General features: G+C 39.4%; 1 protein-coding gene across 1 annotated transcript in view; it reads right to left on the bottom strand.

Moving 5' to 3' along the window:
• MBOAT2 (membrane bound O-acyltransferase domain containing 2) overlaps positions 1-24,461 on the bottom strand; it is a 341,490-nt gene that overhangs the window by 230,173 nt on the left and 86,856 nt on the right. The window contains 1 exon segment of the mRNA XM_007935117.2: positions 3,308-3,453. Coding sequence (XP_007933308.1) covers positions 3,308-3,453 — 146 coding nt within the window.

Raw genomic sequence — 24,461 nt, 5'->3', positions numbered from 1 at the left:
CCCCTCCTTGGGTTTCCGAGGCAGTATCACTACGGAAGTAGGATTGCCCAGCCTTCCTTCCGAGGAGTGGCTGGTGGGTTTGAACCACCAGCCTTCTGGTTAGCAGTCAAGTGCCTTAGGCACTATGCTACCAGAGCTCCTCCATTAATCATTAGGGAGACGCAAATCAAAAGCACAATGAGGGAGTATTTCACACCCAGTAAAATGGCACTAATAATTTTAAACAGAAAATAAAAAATGTTGGTGAGGATGTGTAAAAACTGGAATCCTCGTATATTGTTGACTGGAATGTAAAATAATTCAGCCAATGTGGAAAATAGTTTGGCAGTTTCTCAAAAAGGTAAATAACAAATTACCACATGACACAGTAATTCCATTCTAGGTATATACCCAAAAGAAGACAAGTATTTAAACAAATATATGTATACACATGTTCATAGTAGTATTATTCTCAGCAGCCAAAGGCAGAAATAACCCAAAGTCTGTCAATGGATAAATAGATAAACAAATTGGTATATACAAACAACAAGAGTATTATTCAACCATAGAAAGAATGAAATATTGATAAATGCTACAATGTGCATGAACCTTGGAAACATCATGCTAAGTGAAAGAAGCCAGATATAAAAATCTAATATTGCATGATTCCATGGATATAACATGCAGAACAAATTAATCCACAGTGGCAAAAGGCAAACTGGTAGCTGCCAAGGGATAAGGGATAAGGGCACAGGAGAATGGAGAGCAACTGAGAATGTTTTAGATGTTTCAATGATGATGTTTAGATGTTTCAATGATGAGAATGTTTTAGAATTAGAGATGGTGTTGCACAATATTGTGAATGTACTAAATGCCACTTAATTTTTTCACTTTAAAATAATTAATTTTATGCTGTGTGAATTTCCCACAATCAAAATTTTTTTTTAAAAAAGAATACTTCTCCAGCTATTCCAGTTCACAAAGAGTTATTATGTTTTGTACTTTTGTATTTGAAAATTTCCATAATAAAAAGTTTAAAAAACATATACTACCCTGTGGCATGATTAACAAGAAGTTTAAATAATTATCATTGGAAAATTTTGATGACATAAATGTGATGCTGTCAAGGATTTTAAAAAGACCATAATCTGTGTAGGAGATCCTGGACAGAGTGAGAGAACAATGTGGAACAAATCCCAAAATCATAAAAAAAAAAAAAAAAGACCAGGTTTGCTGGTTTGATAAATCCTGGTGAGATCCCTGAGACTATGGCCTCTGGCTGCCCTTCAGGTCTGGAATTGTACTCATTCCTGTGGCTTCCAGCCAAATTAAAGAGAGGCATATGGGCTGAACATTTACATCAGGTAGATATACTCCCTTTGGAGAGATCAATCATGGGAAAATACAAAGGCTGTGTATGCACAAGGAGACAGCTGGGGGGGTGGCGCAGAAGCACATCAGAGGGAAGGAAACAAGGAACAGGTTAACTATGGGGAGGAAGTAGGAAGAGAGCTGTTACATTGTAGGGAATTGCAGTCAGTGTCATGAGACACAATGTGTATGAACTGCTGTATGGAAAACGAATTTGTTCTGTAAACTCTCACCCAAATCACAATTAAAAACAAAAAAATACCATATAAATTATTTTTAAGAGATTATACTTAAAGATCAGTATTATACACATATACACCACTGGCAGTACCTATTTCAGGGCTGGTCACATGGCACATATGTAAAGGCTGAATAATTTATCTCTGATATTTCATTACTTTGTAGGATATATATGAATTATCAGAAGCAAAAACTAGATTAAGAAACATCAATATACAGACAATCCTGGGTTATAAAAGAGATCCATTCCTAAGTATGTCTTTAAGTGGAATTTGTAGGTCAGTCAGAACAAGTGCATTAATAATAAAATAATACTAATTAAAGAAACAAAGCAAAACTCACTGCCATAGAGTTAATTTTGACCCATTTAGCCTTCCTGTATAGTGCAAGAAAAGGCTCCAGCCTTTTCAATGATTTAAAAGCTGTACCTGCAACAAGTGAAGGTGATTGTGATGAAGAATGTGTTGCAGGTAGGGGTTGGTTCAATTCTATCAAAGTGAGGGCAAACTTACATAACATTAAAGGGCTGATACTAGTTGTTTGTAAGTCTAATAAATGGGACATTTGTAACCTGGGGACTTGCTCTATTCCAACGCTCACAAACTCAAAAGCAACATGCTCAAACAAACAGAGGCATTATCAAAGTCCTGAAGATTTTACACACCACAACAGAAACTACTAAACCACAGATCACATGAATGCATTTTTCTCTCAGGGAATTCTCATCTGAAACAACAATCTACAGAAACCCAAGCCCAATTACCACCGAGTCGATACTAACTCACAGTGACCCACAGCACTTTCAAAGATGTGTATCTTTGGGGAAGTGGATTTCTTCACCTTCCTCCTGCAGAGCAGCTGGTCAGTTTGAACTGCCAACCTTCTGGTTAGCAGCCAAATGCCACTGTGCCACCAGAGCTCCTACAGAAAATCAACCTAGAAATCCTTATGTGTAAGTGTATAAATAGTATGGCTAATGAGCAAGTAGCATAAGCTCTCACTTAAGAAATGCAACTCTTAAGAAATTAAAGAGAAGAACTTCCACTGAGAGTCTCTGCTGCTTTACCATGACAGTGAGCTCTTCTGTTTTCTTCTAACACACATAACTGCAATAAACTGGAAATATGATGTTTCTGTATTTAAAGCTTTCAGGGCAGCCCAGTCAACTCAGAAAGGGAGTTGACTAAAAGTAGCACACATGCACACTCTATCTGAAGGGTCATAAAAAAAAAAATTCCCATCCTAAATCATTCCTCCACACCAAAAATAAATGAACAACGGATTTTCATTAATGGTGGAGTATAAAAAATGATAATTAATAAGCTTTACCAGATGCCTAAAAGCTACTTGCTCAGAGCAAAAAACAAAACAAAACAAAAAATAAACCCACAATATTTTAAATGGTTTATTTGTCTTGGCATAAAAGATTTGCAAAAAGATGGAAATACTACTCATAACAGAATAAAATATCTTTATATCCTTTTTCCTGCATTATAAATATTAAATAGTTCTCTCCGAAAACCAAATTTTGCAGAGCTTGAGGTTTGTAAAAACTGATAGCCCCACTTTTTACCTTATTGTATTAAAAATAAAAATAAAGGATAGCCTATGAAAGAAAATCTTGTAAGTGAAAGTAAGAACAACCCACATAGTATATCTCTCTACACATTCAAATCTCAAATATATCCATTTAAATATGATCAAAATAATTACTTACCATCCAAAGCAAAAAAGTGCAAGATAAAGGCCCAAAAGGGTAGCAACTACATGTCTTATAAAAGAGCTAGTTTTCCTTGCATGGAGATAAGGTCAATACCAAATGGCTGCTAGCAAGGCAAAGAGTTGGCACACTACAAAGTTGACCTGTAAAGAAAAATTAAAATTTCATATTAGCAACATAGACCTAAATTTTTCATATGATGCTACATTTAAATTCTCAGGACAAAAATCCCAAGGTATATAAAATGAAGATGTTCCAGTTTACAAAAACAAAAATCAGGGTCTTCCCAGGAATGAAAGTCTCATGTTCAAAGTGACAGTCAAATTCATACTGCTTGTGCTATACTTGGCTACACTGCAATAAGAGGCATGAAGAGCACCTGGAAAAATCAAGGACACTGGGGGTACAGAATAGAAAAAACGGAAAGCACAGGGTAATCTTATTGGTTTAAAGGAAAGAGAAAATGGTTTTAATTATTTAGGCAATTCTGAAAGTGGTTAAGAAATAACAGTTCAGAGGTTCTCCAAAAATGCTTTGGCATATGGTCAAGATCCCAGAGAGTATGAGAGCTCAGGGACCAAGAACTTAGTCAAATTCATTCTTTTCCATTAGGAGTTCTGTAGCCATTTGTGGGGGTGAGAGTGGGGTTGCAGTAGAAGCGAAGGGGAGTGTGCTGGTATAAAAATTATTACTCATGAAAAAGTGGAAACCAAGTATCTTAGCTCTGAGGTACATCAAGGATTGATTTACAAGGCAACTGTTGTTATATGCCGTAGAGTCGGCCCTGACTCATAGTGACCCCTCTTTGGGTTTCCGAGGCGGTATCACTACGGAAGTAGATAGCCCAACCTTCCTTCTGAGGAGTGGCTGGTAGGTTTGAACTGCCAGCCTTCTGGTTAGCGGTCAAGTGTCTTAGGCACTATGCTACCAGAGCTCCCAAGGCAAAGTGTAGAAAGTTAATAGACAAAGTAAGTAACTTGCATAAAGTATGGAGTGAAAATGTCAATTTTCAAATTTCCTCATTACCTGCTAAGAATTTGCAGAAATGAAATACGTAATAGCAGTACTGCTGCTGCTCTTTTTCCTCATAGAACATTTCTTTTGCAAAAAGAAAGTAAAAGAGTAAGTCCTTATGGTATTTAAAGACTAGGAAAAAGTCTCCATTTCTTTTGCATGAAATAATCCTTCATAGAATGTTAAGAACACGTTTTAAAATCTTTAACAAAAGAAAAATCCTATTTGACGTAATGAAGTGGCAAATATACATATAACAAACACACCGTTTCAGGCACCTAAATTATGAAGAAATCATACCATCTACATGTAGATGTTTCTATAGATTCATAGAGATATCTCTGCCTAAAGATACAGACAACTATGTTCTTTTCCTTGCATTACAAGGAAAAAGACAACTTGAACATTGTTGTACATTTCTAAAAGACCATTGTTCTTTAAAATGGTTAGACTCAATACAAGTAAAATGTCTTTCCAAAAGATTCCAAGCACTTTTTCCCTCCTAAACAGTTCTAACAGTGTTTAAAAATTGAAGAGGGAAAAAAAAGATATAAAAGTAAACACACCAGAAAAAAGCAATATTCTTGATATTAATAACTACTCACATCCACATAGCTTCTTACTTTTTAACAACTTTCAGATATCTCTTAATTTAACAAATATTTATAAAGCACCTACTATGGGCACAGTATAGGACAGAATCCTATAGACTCCCAATGGTTAAGTCCAAGGCCAAGTAATAGGATGAAGCAGAAGTGCTCTTCTGAGAAGAACTATCTGACATTAGAAGGAGTAGGAGACAAGAGGGGCTCAAGAGAGAATTTCAAGAAGCTGTGGTCAAAGGACAAATACTGTATTAGTCCACTACTGTAAAAAGTCAAGGAAAGGTTTATACATGGGAGGAAACTTTCAGTTTTGGTTACCAGGGATGGGAGGGGTGTGCAGTGGAAATTCCTAGATTTGAAATATATATACATACACACACACACAGGAGCTCTGGTAGCATAGTGCCTAAGGCACTTGACTGCTCACCAGAAGGCTGGCGGTTCAAACCCACCAGCCACTCCTCGGAAGGAAGGTTGGGCAATCCTACTTCCGTAGTGATACTGCCTCGGAAACCCAAGGAGGGGTCGCTATGAGTCAGGGCTGACTCGACAGCAAACAACAACACACACACACAACACACACACACACAGGAGCTCTGGTAGCGTAGTGCTTAAGGCACTTGACTGCTAACCAGAAGGCTGGCAGTTCAAATCCACCAGAAGGCTGGGCAATCTACTTGCGTAGTGATACTGCCTCGGAAACCCAAGGAGGGGTCACTATGAGTCAGGTCCAACTCGACGGCAAATAACAACAAACATATGTATGCACATACACACACACACCCCAAAAACTCCAAACTCACTGCCATCGAGTCAGATCCAACTCATAGTGACCCCTCCTTGGGTTTCCAAGGCAGTAAATCTTTATGGAAGTAGATTGCCCAATCTTCCTTCTGAGGAGTGGCTGGTAGGTTTGAACCGCCAACTTTCTGGTTATTACTATGCCTAAAGTGGCTCAAACCCACCAGCCGCTCCTCGGAAGGAAGATTGGGCAATCTACTGCCATAAAGATTTACCACCTCGGAAACCCAAAGGGAGTCGCTATTACTTGGAATCGACTCAATGGCAGTGAATTTGGCTTTTTGATCTATACCAAAGATTATCTGTGGTTACCAGAGGTAGGAGGGAGAGGGAAAGGGAAAGCTTTGTTTGAGGTGCATTGAGTTTATGGTAATGGTGGTGGAACATTTGGGAAAAGGACAGCAGTAATGGTGGCACAACATGAAAAATGTCATCAATGTCCCTGAGCTGTAAATGTGGTAGTTGTTATGCTGGCTAATGTTTTGTTGTGTATGTTTCACCACAATAAAAGCGGGAAAAAAAAAGTAAAACAGAAGCTGTGGTCATCATCAAATGCCATAGGGCATAAAGTGAAAACCTAGCCACAGAATTTGGCAATTACAACTTTACTGGTAACTTTGGTGAGAATTGTTTAAGTAGAATTGAGACCGGTAGGGCTGGCTGAATCAAGCAGCCTCTCTGACTCAGTATTCTTGCTGCTGGCACAGAGAATTACCAGTGATTAACAAAGTAGACCCTTACACTAAATAAATTACATTTCAGAGGCCTACAAGCTTGACCGTTGTAAAATACTGGTAAACCTTCTGAGTTGTCCTTCAAGTACCTCACCAGGTGTAGAGCAAGCTCAGTAAAATTCAATTTGACTGACCAAGTGACCTTCCACCAGATGTAGTCAAGAATAGGAATCCCTTGCCAGGACTAGACCCAGACTCTACAGCCATCAGGCATGCACAACATCCCAGAATAAGTCATGGAAAGCCTTCTAGCAGCCTTTGAGATGAGTTCCATCTTTGTTCCGACAGCCTTTGCGTGGAATCCATCTTGGCTACTTCCTACGTACACACCTGATTTTCATAACCTCACCTTTTTCCTCTGAACCACCCCCCTCCATTTTAGGAATAAAGATAATGCCTTATTCCTGCCTAAAACCCTTGATAAACCCTAGGAATTCTTTTTTTCAGTGAGAGGTTAGAGGCTAGCATAGGTGAAAGCCCCTCTGTCTCTCCCTCATGAGACCCTCCCCTCTATTTTCTCTTTAATAAACTTTGGTTAGTGTGGACATTTTGCCTCTCCTGTACAATTCTTTGTCAGTAGAAGGCAAGGACTCCTGCTCAGGGTCCCAGGGACCCTGGTAAGAGAATGTTCACAGGTGGAAAGTCACATTTTACTAATGAGGAAACTAAGTCTCGGGGTTTAGGTGATTTATCTAAAGTAATACAGCTTGAGATCCACACATTAATGTACTAATTGCCAAGACAATTATGCAGAAGATACAAAGAGGCATGTTTGTTCCTTAAGAACAAAAGAAGTATGTTACAGATACAAAACTAGAATACAATTTTTTAAGCGCTAAGGTGTGCATGTGTGCATGAGGGCACACACACACAAAACCACCAAACACTCTGCCCCGGATGATTCCAACTCATAAGGCACAACCATCAGGAAATCCAGAGGAAGGCACACTCGTTCTTCTCACCTAGAAAAAGCACTGTAAGGGGGAACACAGTTTTGAGGCCCCACAATTGGCCTTGGAAGGACAAGAAGGATTTGGATGGGCAGATAATAGTGGAAATTCTAAGAAGGAAGAGCAGCATAATTCATGTCAAGAAAAAATCTACAGGGCATCCAGAAGGAGAATTTCAGATCATCTGTTTCTTTGCATAGTAAAGACTAGAATACATACATTCATACAGATGTTCAAATAACTGTTTTTAAAGATCTTAAATGTAAAGTTTTCCTGAACTGAAACCTTATCTTTGTCATTCTTTCATGGGTGGGATAGAGTTGGAAGGCAAATAACTATAGAGTGGGAGAGATAACAAAAAAGAACATATAAGTATGTCTGACAAAGTCACTTTCTGCCCTGAAGACTAATTGCTATAATTTATATGGCTATTCATGATGTGCTGGACATTTAACACTGATTACTCAGTTAGTCCTTAGAACAAGAGGGGTGGATAACCCAATAAGCAAGGTAGACACAGGCTTACTTGTGCTTACTTACTAATCAGTAGTAAATAATTTACCACAGGTTTTACCACATTTATGGTGAAAAACATGTGAAACTGTTCACTTTCTTTAAAAAAAAATAAGCAAAGAAAAACAACAACAAAAAAGTGCTCACTACTAATTCCTAAGTAAGCACACGATTACCCTGCTTACTAGGTACTTGCCCCTGTCAGGGACTATAAATTTGAAAAGAGGTTTTGATTTTGTAGGAAGGTGCTATGGAGTTAGGAGAGAGACAGATCCTACCCTTATCTAGAAGCAGAATCTTTAAAGTGGTTAAAAAAAAAAGAGATGAAATTGTTATCCAGTTTTGTAACTACCAAAAAAAAAAAAAAAAAGAAAGAAAGAAAAACCACTAAAAAACAAGGCACAAGTAAACCCATGCTTATGTTGCTTATTGACTAATCCACACCTGAGAACAAAGTGTTTCCTTCATTTTACTCAACAAATTTAGGTAACTAGTTGAAGGTCATTTTGAGTAAGATGTTGTAATCACATTCTAAAGGAGCTTTGGCAGTGCAATGCCTAAGGCATCTGACTTCTAACCAGAAGGTCGGTGGTTCAAATTTACTTCTGTAACCATTTACCGCCTTGGAAACCCAATGGGGGTTGCTGTGAGTCAGAATCGATTCCATGGAAGTGAGTTTGGGATTTTTTTTTTTTGGTTACTCACATTCAAACCCAAGCCTGACTGACTCCAAAGCATGTGGCGGGTTCCACAGCTGCTTCCTACTGGACCAACCAAGACTTCCACGGAGTATCTAAAGGTCAACCGTGACTGCTACAGGCAAGACTTTTAAAAAGATGTTATCTGTCAAATGCTGCCATTCTGTTCAACAAAACATCAACCAAAGGCTACTTCCTGGATCTAATAACATGATAAAAAAAAAAAATACCCTATGTGGATTTAGTATACACAGTTGATAAAAATCAACCTTTTATACAAACTTTCTTCTAAAAGGAAAGAAATTGAGACTAAAAAGATTTCATGTCTCTTTTTCAAAACTACTGTGGCTCAATGACAACTATTTACATGACCTACCATTTGAAATGCTGTCTTAAAAGAAAATTTTGTTTAATTCCCCTCATTATTTAGAGAGGGATAGGCAGAGGAAGGCAGGACACAGGGAGGAAGAAAGAAGCAAGAATAAAAAATCTTAGTTCATTTTAACTCTTACTTATAACACACATCCTTTTAAACAAAAGAAGCCTTTTGCAAGGCTGCACGTGAAAATACTTATGAACAATCATTTTAGATTGTTGTTGTTAGGATGCCATTGCATTGCTTCAAAACTCATGGCCACCCTATATATAAGAGAACAAAACACTGCCCAGTCCTGCACCAAATTCACAATTATTGCTATGCTAAGCCTATTGTTGCGGCCACTGTGTCAATCCATCTCTTCGAGAGTCTTCCCTTTTTTCACAGACCCTCTACTAGACCAAACATGATGTCTTTCTCCAGGGACTGGTCCTTCCTGATTCCACATCCAAAGTACATGAGATGGAGTCTCACCATCCTTGCATCTAAAGAAATTCAGGCTGTACTTCTTCCAAGACAGATTTGTTCATTCTTCTGACAGTCTACAAAAACCAAACACCAAACTCACTACCGTGGAGTCGGATCTCAGTCATCGTTACACCTTCCTTGGGTTTCCAAGGCGGTATCACTATAGCAGTAGATTGCCCAATTTTCCTTCTGAGGAGTGGCTGGTAGGTTTGAACCACCAGCCTTCTTTCTGGTTAGCAGTCAAATGCCTTAGACACTATGCTACCAGAGCTCCTCTGACAGTCTACGGTATATCCAATATTCTTTGCCAACACTATAATTCGAATACATCAATTCTTCAATCATCCTTACTCACTGTCCAGCTTTTGCATGCATGAGGCAACTGAAAATACCATGGCTTCAGTCAGATGCTCAATTCTCAAACTGACATCTCTGCTTTTAACACTTTAAAGAGGTCTTTTGAAGCTTATTTGTCCAATGCAATCCATCGTTTGATTTCTCGATTGCTGGTTCCATAAGTACTAACTGTCTATCAAAGTAAAATGAAATCCTTAAAATGTCGATTTTTTCTTCATTGATCATGATATTGTTTATTGGTCCAGTTGTAGCATATCTGTTTTCTTTATGTTGAAGTTGGATCCATAGTGAAGGCCATAGTCTTTGATCTTCATCAGTAAGTAATTCAAGTTCTACTCACGTTCAGCAAGCAAGGTTGAGCCATCTACTTATCACAAGTTGATAAGGAAACTTTCTCCAATTCTGATGCCATATTCCTCTTCATACAGTCCAGCTCTTTGGATTATTTTTGGATTATCTGTTCAACATACATAACAAATATGTATAATGAGAGTATACAACCCAGACACACATTTTTCCTAATTTTAAACCACACAGTACCTTGTTCTGTTCTAATAACTGCCTCTTGGTCTATGTATAGGTTCTGCATACTCACAATTAAGCGTTCTAGAATTCACATTCTTTACAATATTATTCATAATTTCACACAGTTGAATGACTTTGCATAGTCAATAAAACACTGGTATTCTCTGTTCTCAGCCATGATCCATCAGACATTAGTGACAATATCCCTTACTGCCTGCCCTCTTCTGAATTCAGTTTGATTTTATTGCAGTTCTGTCAATACACTGCTGTAACCATTTTTGAAATATCTTCAGCAAAATCTTACTTGTGTGTGATAATAGCATTGTTCAATAATTTCCACATTCCATTGGATCTTCTCCTTTCCTAAAGATGGGCACAAATATGGATCTTTTCTGGTCGGTTGGTCAGGGACCTAACTATCTTCCAAATTTCTTGGCATAGATGATTGATTACTTCCATAGATGATTACTTCCATAGATGACTGATTCCTTTCTTGAAATATCTCAATTGGTATTTCAGCAATTTCTGGAGCCTTGTTTTTCACCAATGCCTTCAGGACAGCTTGGACTTCTTCCTTCAATACCACTGGTTCTTGATCACATGGTACCTCCTGAAATGGTTTAATGTCAACCAATTCCTTTTAGTACATTGACTCTGTGTATTCCTCCCACCATCTTTTTATTTTGATGCTTCCTGCATCTTATTTTGCCCATAGAATCCTTTAATACAGCAGCTCGAGTCTTGAATTTCTTCCTCAGTTCTTTCAACTTGAGAAATGCCAAGCGTGTTCTTCCCTTTTGATTTTCTAACTCCAAGTCCTCGCACATTTCATTATAACACTTTAAGTCTGTCTTCTCAAGCTGTCCTCTGAAACAGTCAGCTCTTTTACTTCATCACTTCTTCCATTTGCTTTAGCTACTCTGTATTCAAAAGCAAAAAGATATTTCAGAATAACTCCTGACATTCATTTTCATCTTTTGTTTCTGTCCTGCCTTTTTAATGACCTTTTACTTTCTTCATGTAGGATGTCCATGATGTCATCCCACAACTCATCTGGTCTTTGGTCATAAGTGCTCAGTGCATCAAATCCATTCTTGAAATGGTCTCCAAATTCAGGTGGGATATACTCAAGGTTTTATTTTAGTTTTCATGGACTTGTTTTAATTTTCTTCAACTTCAACATGAACCCAAGAGGAGCAACTGATGGTCTGTTCCACAGCTGGACCCTGACCTTGTTCTGACTGATAATGTTGAGCTTCTCTGCTTTCTATAGTGGTGTTTCCATTATCAAAGGCATATTTTTCAACTACCAATCCTTCTAAGTTTTCAACTTTCATATTCCAATCACCAGTAATTATCAACGTTTTTTGTTGTTGTTTTAAATCAATACTTTTTTTTTTTTTTTTAGAATTTAAACATATTTTATTGTCAGAGAATGTCATTTGATAAAAATCTTTACAAATAACTAGCCTCTGGAGAGGCATAAAGTTCCTGAAAGAAAAACCATAATACATTCCAAACCTGTATGTTCTTTTACTTATAAATTATAGAGTATACTCTATAATGTAATTCATGGAAGGTTTCCCTCACTACATCGTACATAATTCCATGCACAATATAGAAAAGGTTTATACTATTAAATCACTAGGTCAGCAGAACTGACAATGTAGAGAAAGTGACCTTAGGGTGCCCGGTCAAGCTATCGTAAAACACAAAAATCACGTTCTACCTAAGGCGGGTTCTCCGTAGCCAGCCAGGCTTGGGGTCCAGGCCAAGAACAGCTTTTCAACTTCTGAAAAGGAAACTCGTATTCCCAGAAGCCCCTGCGCGGAGGCGGGACATCGGTTTACCAGTTCGCAGAACTCAAGGCCTGTCTGTACTCACGGAGGATGGCAGCAACTGGAAAAGCGGCCATCCGCTGTCCTCCCTCATACCCTTGCCCTCGCAACCTGGCCCCTTCTCAAGCCCTCTGCACAATACCTGTCCCCAGGACTCTCTGTTTTCTTTCCTGCTGCAGCAGGGGCAATACTACCGCATCTCAGATGGCAACGCAGGGGCGACGACCCCAGGAGCTGGGGATGAGCGGAAATCTGGCCTAGCGGGCATGCAGCATCTTGTCATGTCGGCCTCACTGACGACGGCAGCATGGGCTGTGGCAGGCGCAGCTCGGTGCGTGGTTGCCGTCTTGCTGCTGGGACTCAGGGAGGATGTCGGAGCAGAGATGGGAGGCACCCCCTTCTCTCTTCATGGAGGTTCGCTCTCTTCCTAAATCAATACTTCTTGAATGCATGTTAGATCAATTTCAGACTGTGTAAGTTGGTAAAAATCTTCATTTCTTCATCTTTGGCATTAGTAGGTGGTGTATAAATTTCAGTTGTAGTCAAGTTTACTAGTCTTCTGTTAGCTGTGTGGCTATTATCCTATCACTGACAGTGCTGTACTACATGACAGATCATGAAATGTTCTTTTTGATGATAAATGCACCACCATTCCTCTTTAATTTTTCATTCTCAGCAGAGATGATATGATTGTCTGATTTAAAATGACCAATACCAGACCATGTCAGCTCACTAATGGCCAAAATACTGATCTTAATGCATTCCATTTCATTTTATACAACTTCCAATTTTCCAACATTCATACTTCATACATTCCATGTTCAATTCTCAGTGCATGTTTGAAGCTATTTCTTCTCATTTTGAGTCATGCCACACCAGCAAATGAAGGTCCTGAGGAGGCCACTTTTTCCCAGTTGTATTGTGACTACCTTGTAACCTGAGGGGCTCATCTTCTGGTACTTTATCAGACAATGCTCTGTTGCTATTCATAAGCTTTTCACTAGCCAGTGTTTTCAGAAGTAGATCACCAGGTCCTCCCCTTCCTAGTCTGTGTTAGTCTGGAGTGCCACAGAAACCTCCCCACCATGGATAACCCTGCTGGTATTTGAAATCTGGTGGCATGGCTTCCAGCATCACAGCAATAACAGAAGCCACCAGAGTATGACAAACTTGCAGACAAGTGGTGGTGTGTTCATCAGTAGGGGGCAATTAAGTTAATGGAATATATTCCATTACAGGAAAAAAAAAAAGACACATTTCCCATAAGTAGAAAAAAGCTGTGTTATTCAATTAAGTTAACCAGGGCAACTGGATTTCATTTTTTGGGGAAAAAAAGAAAGTTATATCCTAGTGGCATGGATCAAATTGTGTCCCCAAAAAATGTGTGTCAACTTGGCTAAGCCATTGTATTGGTTACCTGGTGCCGCTCTGACAGGAATATACCACAAATGAGATGGCTTAAACAAACAGGAGTTTATTATCTTACAGTTTGGAGGCTTTAAGTCTGAGTTCAAAGTTCTAGGCTGTAGGGGCTGGGTGAAAGGCCCTCAACCTTGGACTTCAGCTTTGCTCCCTGTTCCTGGCCCACTGAAGGTGGAGGCTTTTCTTCACTCAGACAGCTGCTGGCTGCTGAGGCTGCCAAGCCCAAGGTTGACAAGTAAAAAGGCACAGTCCCAATGTAACCAAACCACATGGCAGGCCATTAATTCAAGTTCATTGAAAGTTCCCAAGATCGGCAGAGCATGGGAGGCTGCTAACAACAACATGGCTACATGCAGGGTTCAAGCCTACCATAAACTAGAGACTATTCCCAAAGCTGCTTCTTATATACGGGAAGCAGATCACATCCCTAAAGCAGCTACTCAGCAGCTTATGGTAGATCCCACCATGGAGCTGATTACCAGTCTCATCATGGGGAATAACTACAACCAGCTGTCCAGCCACTCAACCAGGCCCAGCGAAGTTGACACACAACCTTAACTGCCACAGCCATGAGTCCTAGTATTGTACGCTGTCCTCCATTCTGTGATCTGATATAATTATCCTATGTGTTACAAATCCTAATCTCTGCCTGTGGTGAATGAGGCAGGATTAAACCAGAAAACCAAAAAGGAGCTCTGGTAGCATCATGCCTCAGGCATCTGACTGCTGCTAACCAGAAGGCTGGCAGTTCAAACCCACCAGCCACTCCTTGGAAGGAAGACTGAGCAGGATTAGGTAATGTTAAAGATCATTAGGTTATGTTTATTTTGTTAATGAGGCAGGATTAGACTGGGATATGACATCCATACTCAAAGCCCTAGCCCTGATTTGATCTAAGGGAGTTTCCCTGGATGTGACCTGCATCACCTTTTATCTTACAAGAGCTAAAAGGAAAGAGAAGCAAGCAGAAAAGGAAGGACCTGACCTGACTACCACTGCTTTGGTTACCTCTACTGCTGCTCTAACAGACATATACCACAATGGGATGGCTTTAACAAATAGGAGTTTATTCTCTTACAGTTTAGAGGCTAGAAGTCTGAGATCAAAGTGCCAGGTTCTAGGGAATGGGAAAGCCTCTTGACCATGGGCTTCAGCTCTGTCTCTTGCTCCTGGCCCACTGAAGCTGGAGGCATCTCTTCACCCAGGCAGTTACTGGGTGTTGAGGCGACAAACCCAAGGTAGACAAGTACAAAGGCACAGTCCCAATATTACCAAACCACATGGCAGGCCATTGGTTTAAGTTCAGTAAGAGTCTCAAGAACAGCAGACAACATGGCAGGCTGCTCAACAACTCGGCTGTTTGCAGGGTTCAAGTGTGCCAAAAGCTGCAGACCATTCCCAAAGCTCCTCCTTATATATGGGAAGCAGACCACATCCTTAAAGCAGCTACTCAGCTGCTTGCTGCAGAATCCACCATGGAGTTGATTGCCAGTCTCATCATAGGGAATAACTACTACCAACTGCCCAGCCACTCAAAACCAGGCCCAGCCAAGTTGACACATAACCTTAACTACCACAACCACCAAGAAAGAAGAGCCAGGAGTGGAGTGCATGGCATCCTTTAGACCAAGGACCCCTGCACTGAGAACCTCCTAGACTCAGGGGAAGATTGATGGCAAGACACACAGAGATCTCCAAAGAATGCCAAGCCCACACCTGCTGAAAAGAGACAAGGACTTTTCCCCCAGAGTCAACACAGAAGGAGAGCCTTTCCCTAAAGCTGTCACCCTGAATTCAAACTCTAGCCTCCTAAACTGACAGAATAAATTTGACTGTTGAAGCCATCCACTTGTGGTATTTGTTATAGCAGCACTAGATAATGAAGACAAAATTGGAGACAGCACCAGGAGCAAGGTGTTGCTCTAAGAGATAACTAAAATGTGGAAGTGGTTTTGGGATTGGATAATGGGTAAAGATTGGAAGAGTTTTAAGGTATCTAATGGTAAAAGCCTAGAATGCCTTGAAGAGACTGGTGTTGGAATTATGGATGTCAAAGGCCATTCTAGTGAAGGCTCAGAAATGAGGAAAGCTATAACACTGAAGACAGTGCAGAAGGTGAGACACAGTATCAAAGAAACAGTGGCAGCAGAGCCAAGAGAATGGCACAAGACAGTGCAGGTGCCAACTTATGAAGCGAGACAATTGAGTGCCTTTAGGTATGATGAGGCTTCCTGCTGGAGTAGAGTACCTCTGGTCACTTGTTGACAGAGACAGCTTGTTGACCTACTGAGTGAGAGAGTGTCTTCAGGTGAAGGGTTCCTTGGAGAGTGGGATACTTCTAGGCACATATCAATAGAGCTAAAGAGCTTTTAAACAAACGCCCAAGCAGGGAAGAGGCCAGGTCAGCCAAAGAGGCCCAAAGATTTGAGGAGTCAAGAGGACAAGAAAGCAAAAGCTGAAGAGACAAGGAGCATGGAAAGCAGAGCTGCTTCAGTCTCAAAGGGTAGGACTATCTCAGGATCTTAAAGGGTAGAACCATATCCTGCTTGGTCTCAAAAGGTACGGCCACTGCGTTTTAAACTTCACAGAGTTGGAACTTCACTAACTTGGGTGCAGAGTGTGGGGCTGTCGTGAGTGCCAAGGTGATGGCACAGGAGCTGCTATCCAAAGCTGAGGGGGCAGGGCTCCCATGTCCAAGAGGCAAAAGAATGGGGCCTGACAGGCAAATGGGGATGGGGTAATTACTCAGATGGACTGGGAAAATTATGTTCCCTAAAGCCACAGGTCAATCTACCAAGTGTCTGTCAGTTTATTGTACTGTGGTGGCTTGACTGTTGCTATGAGGCTGGTAGCTATGCCACTGGTATTTCAAATACCAGCAGGGCCACCCTATGGTGGACAGGTTTCAGTAGAGCTTCCAGACTAAGACAAACCGGAAAGAAGGATGAGTACATCCACTTCTGAAAAAAATGGTCACTGAAAATCTTATGAATAGCAGTGAAACACTGTCCAATATATTACTGGAAAATTTTATGAATAGTAGTGAAACACTGTCTGACATAGTGCTAGAAGATGAGCTCCTCTCTAGCATTGGGAAGTACTCAAAATATGACTGGGGAAGAGCTGTCTCCTCAAAATGAAGTCAAACTTAATGACATAGATGGAATAAAGCTTTCTGGACCTCCATTTGCTGATGGGGCATGACTCAAAATGAGAAAAAACAACTGTAAATATCCATTAATAATCAGAACCTGGGAAGTACAAAGGATAATCTAGGAAAACTGGAAACTGTCAAAAACGAAATGGAATGCATAAAGATCAATGTCCTAGGCATTAGTGAGCCGAAATGGATCGTTTTTGGCCATTCTGAATCTAACAATCATATTGTCATCTATGCCAGGAATGACAAATTGAAGGGGAACAGCATTGCATTCATGGTCAAAAAGAATATGTCAAGATCTATCCTGAAGTATGATACTGTCAGTGATAGGATCATATCCATATACCTACAATGAAGATCAGTTAATATTACTATTATTCAAATTTACAAACTTATCACTAAAGCCAAAGATGAAGAAATTGAAGATTTTTACCAAATTCTGCCATCTGGAACTGACTAAACATGAAATCTAGATATACTGACAATTACTGGTGACTGGAATGGGAAAGATGGAAACAAAAAAGCAGCATCGATAATTTGAAAATACAGCCTTGGTGACAGATATGACACTGAAGATCCCATGATAGACTTTTGCAATACCAATAACTTATTGCAAATACCTTTTTTTCAACAGCATTAATGGTGACTATAAATGTGAACGTCTCCAGATGAAACACACATGAATCAAACAGACTGTATCTGTGGAAAGAACCAATGTAGAAGAAGTTCAGTATCATCAGTCAGAAGACAAGTTGTAGGATAAAATTAGTATCATACATGAAGAAAGCAAAAAGTCATTAAAAAGATAGGAAAAGAAGAAAAGATCAAAATGGATGTCAGAAGAGTCTCTGATTTGCTCTTGAACAGAGAATGGAAGAAATGATGAAATAAAAGAGCTAAACAGAGTATTTCAAAGGACGACTCAAGAAGACAAAGTACAGTATTATAATAAAATGTGCAAAGGTCTCAAGCTAAAAGAACTGAAGAAAAAAATCAAGCCTCAAGTTGTAATACTGAAGGATTCTATGGGCAAAATACTGAACGATGCAGGAAGCACCAAAAGAAGATGGAAGGTGTCTTGCTTCTCTAGTGTGCTGTAAGAAATACTACAAATGGATAGCTTTAACAAACAAGAATTTATTCCCTTACAGTTTCGGAGGCTAGAAGTCCAAGTTCAGAGTGCCAGTTCCAGGGGCTGGGTAGAGGCCCCTTGACCTTGAGCTACCATTCTGCCTCTTTTTCCAGGCCTACTGGAGCTGGAGGCTTCTCATAATTCATGGAGCTGCTGGCTGCTGAGGCTGACAAACCCAAGATCAGCAGGTAAAATGGCACAATCCCAAGATAAGCAGACACTGGTTCAAGTCCAGGAATAATCCCCAAATCAGCAGGCAACATGGTCCAAAATGTACCAAAAAGCTAAAGACGTTCCTAAAAGCTTCAGCATATATACTGGAGGCAGGCCACACCTTAAAGGCAACTGCTGCTCACAGCAGATTCCAAGAAGTTGATTACACCACATCCAATCTCATCATGAAGAATAAGTGCATCCAGCCGCCAAACTACTCAAAGTTATAGTACAGCCAAGTTGACAAACAACCTTTATCTACCAAAAAATAAATGTATACAGCCACCATACAAAAAAGAATTGGTCGACATTCAAGCATTTCAGGAAGTGGAATATGATCAAAAACCAACAGTATTAAAGGAAGAAGTCCAAGCTACACCGAAGGAATTAGTGTAAAAATAAGGCAACAGGAATATCCATCGAGATGTTCCAAAAAACTGATGTGTTCACTCATTTATTCTAAGAAATTTGAAAGACAGCCACCTGGCCAATTCACTGGAAGAGATCATATTTACACCCACTCCAAAGAAAAGTGATCCAACAAAATGCAGAAACTATCAAACAGTATCATTAACATCACACATAAGTAAAATTTTGCTGAAGACAATTCAGAAATGGTTGCAACAGTATATTGACAGGGAACTGCCATAAATTCAAGCTAGATCAGTAGAGGGCACAGAACGAGGAAGATCTTTCTGGTATTCTATGCCAACAGATTTGAAAGACAGCTACCTGGCCAACTAACTGGAAGAGATCTCTATTTGTACCTATTCCAAAGAAAGGTGATCCCACAGAATGTGCAAACTGTCAAACAATATCATTAATATCACATGCAAGTAAAATCTTACGGAAAATAATTCAAAACCGGTTGCAGCAGTATATTGACAGAGAACTTCCAGAAATGCAAGCTGGACTCAAAAGAGAAAGGGGAACGAGGGATATCATAGCTAATGTCAGATGGATTTTGCTTGAAAGTAAAGTATACCAGAAAGATGTTTCCTTGTGTTTTATTAACTATGCAAAGGCATTCAGTTGTGTGCATCATAACAAATTACGGATAACACTGAGAAGAATGGGAATTCCAGAACACTTGACTATACTCATGAAGAACCTGTACATAGATTAGGAGGCTGTCGTTCATACAGAACAAGAGAATACTGCATGGTCCAAAACCAAGAAGGGAATGGCGTCAAGGTTGTATCCTTTCACCATACTTATTCAACTTGTATGTTAAACAAATAATCTGAGAAGCTGGATATGAAGAAGAACATGGCATCAGGATTGAAGGAAGACTCATTAACAACCTGCAATACGCAGATGACACAACTATCCTTGCTGAAAGTGAGGATGACTTGAAGCACTTACTGATGAAGATTAAAGACTCCAGTCTGCAGTATGGATTACACCTCAATATAAAGAAAACGAAAATCCTCACAACTGGTCCAACAAACAGCTTCACAATAAATGGAAAAAAGATTGAAGTTGTCAAGGATTTCATATTACTTGGTTCTACGATCAACACCAATGGAAGCAGCAGTCAAAAGACATCAAGACAAAGTATTACATTGGGCAAAAGCTGCTGCAAAAGACCTCTTTCAAGTGATGAACAGCAAAAACGTCTCCTTGAAGACTAGAGTGGCCTAATCCAAGCCATGGTATTTTCAATCACCTCTTATGCATGTGAGAGCTGGACAATGAATAAGGAAGACCGAAGAAGAGTTGATGCTTTTGAGTTGCGGTGTTAGAGAAGAATGCTAGGAGTACCGTGGTCTGCTTAAAGGACCAACAAATCTGTCCTGGAAGAAGTGCAGCCAAAATGCTCCTTGGAAGCAGGAATGCCCAGACTTTGTCTCACCTACTTTGGTCATGTTGTCAGAAGGAACCATTCCTTGGAGAAGAATATCATGCTTGGTAAAGTGGGGGGTCAACAAACAAAGAGAAGGCCCTCAACGAGATGGAGTGACACAGTGGCTGCAACGACAGGCTCAGGTATAGCAAGGATCACGAGGCTGGCACAGGACTGGCAGTGTTTCGTTCTGCTATGCATAAAGTCACTATGAGTCAGCAATGACTCAACGGCACCTAACAACAACAACAACATTTCACTAAGTACTCAGCAAACAATAGTACTAAGTGCAAGGATGATTTCATTTAATCCTCACAAACCATCTTGTAGCACCAGGAAAGATTCAAAACCTAGGTATCCTTACTCCAGAGCCCATGCTATAAACTGCATGCTATTTCACTTCCATATGCTCATGCACGGAAAACTAGACAATAAACTGTTAGATGTGGTTGCCTCTTGTTGTTGTTGTTGTTATGTGCCGTCGAGACAGACCCAACTCACAGAGACCCCTCCTTGGGTTTCCAAGAAGTATCACTACGGAAGCAGATTGCCCAACCTTCCTTCTGAGGAGTCTGAACCGCCAGTTGGTTTGAACCATCAGCCTTCTGGTTAGCAGTCAAGTGCCTTAGGCACTACGCAACCAGAGCTCCTGTGGTTGCCTCTAGGAAGGAGGTAAGAGAGAAGGAAGTGAGACTTAAAATATCCCAATATTGTACGTGTACAACTGAAACACCTTTCTGATTCTCTTCCATCCATTTTCCCCACCAACAGTAATCACTAGCTTTAAATTGGTTTGTAGCTTTCTCAAGCACCTATTCATACTTTTACCAACTGTGTAATTTACATAATGTGTTACTTTACAATAACATAACTTTTCAACATACTTAATGTTGAACTTTATAAAATGATGTAAGACTGAATATAAGCTCCTGCAACTGTTCTCTTCACTTAACCTTATGTTACTGACATTTAACCAGGTTGATGCATGTAGTGCTTCCTCATCTACTTAGCTGCTGTATAGTATTCCATACCTGAAATGCCTGGATGCAGAATTTGTGTTAAGCATTCGCTACTTGATTAGCTGTATCGTTAACTTGCTCTCTTAAACAGTTTGACCAGTTTTCACTCCCACAAGCAGTGTGAGTTCCCACTGCTCCATCTTCACAATAGTTGGTACTGTCAGATTTTCAGTTTTTGCCAAGTTGATGGATGTAAAATAATATTCATTACTTTTTTAATTTGTGCGTTCCCTTATTACTTGTGAAGATGGAATGTCTGTTGTATGTTTATTGGACATTCTGTTTCCTCTTTAAATTTTTGCGCATTCTTATTGTGTTGTCTTTTGCATATTTAATTTTTAAAGGGTTCATTATATATTTGAAACTAATAGTTTGCAGATAGTATCTTTCAGTCTATAGCTTGCCTTTTATCTTCATGTATGGTGTCCTTCCGAATTGAGATTTCTTTGTGGTTTGTGTGCTTTTTGGCTTTTGCTTTTTAGTCTAGAAATAGAACTGTATCATTTAAAGATTCAGACACAAGTTTATGTATTTCATGGGTTATTTAATAAGAAAAAAAAAACCAGAAAATAGTTCAGGTGTGATTATATTATTAAGAGAAACTAGGAATTCTGATTTTTCCATTTATGGCATTTAAAACATTTATCTACATCTGTCTACTACACAGTGTAGTGCCTAAGGCATTTGACTGCTAACCAGAAGGTTGGTGGTTCAAATCCACCAGCACTTGTGGAAGGAAGATCGGGCAATCTACTTCCATAGTGATACCTAACCTTGGAAACTCAAGGAGAGGTTGCTATGAGTCGGATCCGACTCAACGTCAGTGAGTTTGGTTTTTTGGATCTCCTGCATAAACCAAGTATCTGAGAGACCTGAGTACTAACATTTTCCAATTCTGTGTAATGAATTTTATTACATTTCATAAAATCTAAGTTATCCTCACAATACTCATATGAGACAAATGTTATCGTCATTTTAAAGGAAACAGCATGGCAGATTTGAGCTCTAAACCTCTTAGCTCTCTGTCTTATGCATTTCCTTTTAGATCTAAAATTGAATTTCATCTCACCATTTTCTCATTTTAACTAAGTGTGCCTAGAATGAAAACATGGCTAAGAAAATGTTTAACATGTTATTCACAAATTCACACCCTATCTCTTTAACAACTCTGTTTTTCCTCTACCTTCCTATGTTATAAATGTTCTTCCTCTTATTGGAATAGGAGAGCATGGATTTCTCAGATGTTCAAAATGTGTATCAAACCATAAACTTATCATATGAGCAATTTTCTGTACATACCTCTACTGTCCAATGTGATAGCCACTAATCATGTGTGGTTATAGCACTTAAAAGTTGCTAATATAAATTAAGATGTGTTGTAAGTGTAAAATACACAGAAGATTTTAAAGACATGAAGAATGTAAATAAACTCTTAATAATTTTATATTGATTATATATTGAAATGAGAATATTTTGAATATACTGACTAAAGAATATATTTTATGAACATTAATTTTTCCTGCTTTTTACTTTTTTATTTTTTCCTAATTCTTTTTATTTCTTTTAATAGATCCTCAATGAGACAGACTGACTCAGTGGTGGCAACAATGAGCTCAAAGCATAGCAAAGATCATGAGGATGAAGCAGGACCAGTTGTTTTGTTGTACATAGGGTCACTGTGAGTAGGAGTTGACTCGGCACTTAACAACTAGAAAATTCAAATGGTTAGCATTTGTGGCCCACAATATATTTGTACTGACTGTGCAGGTACATCTGATATACTTTACTTTAAAAGTTTAATCTCTCCCACCTCCCCTTTTATAAAACAGATACTTAAGCTGTCACACATGCCATACAATAGTTTGTTACTCTATCACAAACCCACTGCCATTAAGTCAATTCTGAATCATAGCAACCCTTTATGACAGAGTAGAACTGCCCTATAGGGTTTCCAAAGCTGTAAATCTTTACAGAAGCAAACTGCCTGTTTTTCTCCCACGGTATGGCTGGTGGATTCCAACTACAGATGTTTTGATTAGCAGCCAAATGCTTTAACCACTTAGCCACCAGTTCCTTCTCTTTATCACAAGCATTCTGTAATAAGCCAACAACTAAGTTATAATAAATTAAGAGCAGAAAAGCTTAAATTCTAAGTGGCTCTCAAAATACCAAACTCACTGCCATTGAGTTGATTCTGACTCATAGCAACCCCCATTGGGATTCAAAAGCTGTAAATCTTTTACAGAAGTAGATTGACTCATCTCCCTCCTGTGGAGTGCATATGAACCACAGATCTTCTGGTTAGCAGCCAAATACCTCAACAACTATGCCCAGAGCTCCTTATAATCGTTAACAAATCAACAACACATGCAGTTTAAAAGAATCAATCGCTACCTCCATATCTCTACTGATGGAATACAAAGTATATTCTAATGTTACTTTTCTAATACCAAAAAAACCAAACTCACTGCGGTCAAGTCGGACCTGACTCATAGCAACCCCTCCTTGGGTTTCTGAGGCGGTATCTCTACAGAAGTAGATCGTCCGGTCTTCCTTCCGAGGAGTGGCTGGTAGGTTTCAATCACCAGCCTTCTGGTTAGCAGTCAAATGCCTTAGGCACTATGCCACCAGAGTGCCTACTTTTCTAATAGTAAATTAAACTGGGTATAATGTATTTATATTCTTAACCAGACCTTCCCCTAAGGGTAACAACAAGTATGTGTGAGCCCCCTCCTTAGTGGGAAGGTGTAGAGAGAGGGTCATACAGCTTATGGCCAAGGAATCTCTAGGTTCATCAGCAGTGTACTCTAATCTACCTGAATAAATCTAACTGCATAATAACCACTTTGACAGCCAGGTAAAGTAAGTTCTTAGATACAAGTCCCAGAATTTTTTATTCTCAAGTCTGAAATAGGACTTCAAAGTATGTATGTATGTATGTATTTTATCTATCTATCTATTTATTTTAGTTCCTCAGGCAAAACTCATGTACAGTTTGGAAAACAAGTACGCTCATCAGTCAAGCTAATCTACCATAAACTCATTGCCATCAAGTTGATTTCAACTTGCAGTGACCCTATAGGACAGAGTAGAACTGCCCCATAGGGTCTTCAAGGCTGTAATTTTTATGGAAGCACACTGCCACATCTTTCTCCCATGGAGGTGGTTTTCTCCTGTGGGTTGAGCTGTCAACCTTTTGGTTAGCATCCAAGCACTTAACCAACACACACACACTGGTATATTCATATAGTGGAACTACACAACAAGGAAAATGAAAAATTATAGTTTTTTTTTTTTGGTAGTATGGGTTGAACTCAAGTCATAATGCTTTGCAAAACAAGTCATACATCTCTTGAATCCATTCAGAAGAATTACATACAGGGAGGTTCTGGCAAGATGGGGGACTAGGCAGAAAGACTGCACAAACCCTCTTCAACAAAGAAAAGGGAAACCAATTAACACAGACACAGAAGATAATCT

This window comes from Orycteropus afer, unplaced genomic scaffold (assembly GCF_000298275.1).
Source record: "Orycteropus afer afer isolate SDZICR_OR568_19922 unplaced genomic scaffold, OryAfe1.0 scaffold00025, whole genome shotgun sequence".
Taxonomy (NCBI): Eukaryota; Metazoa; Chordata; class Mammalia; order Tubulidentata; family Orycteropodidae; genus Orycteropus; species Orycteropus afer.
Note: the sequence above shows the minus strand (reverse complement) of the source record. Positions and strands in the feature narration are given on the sequence as shown.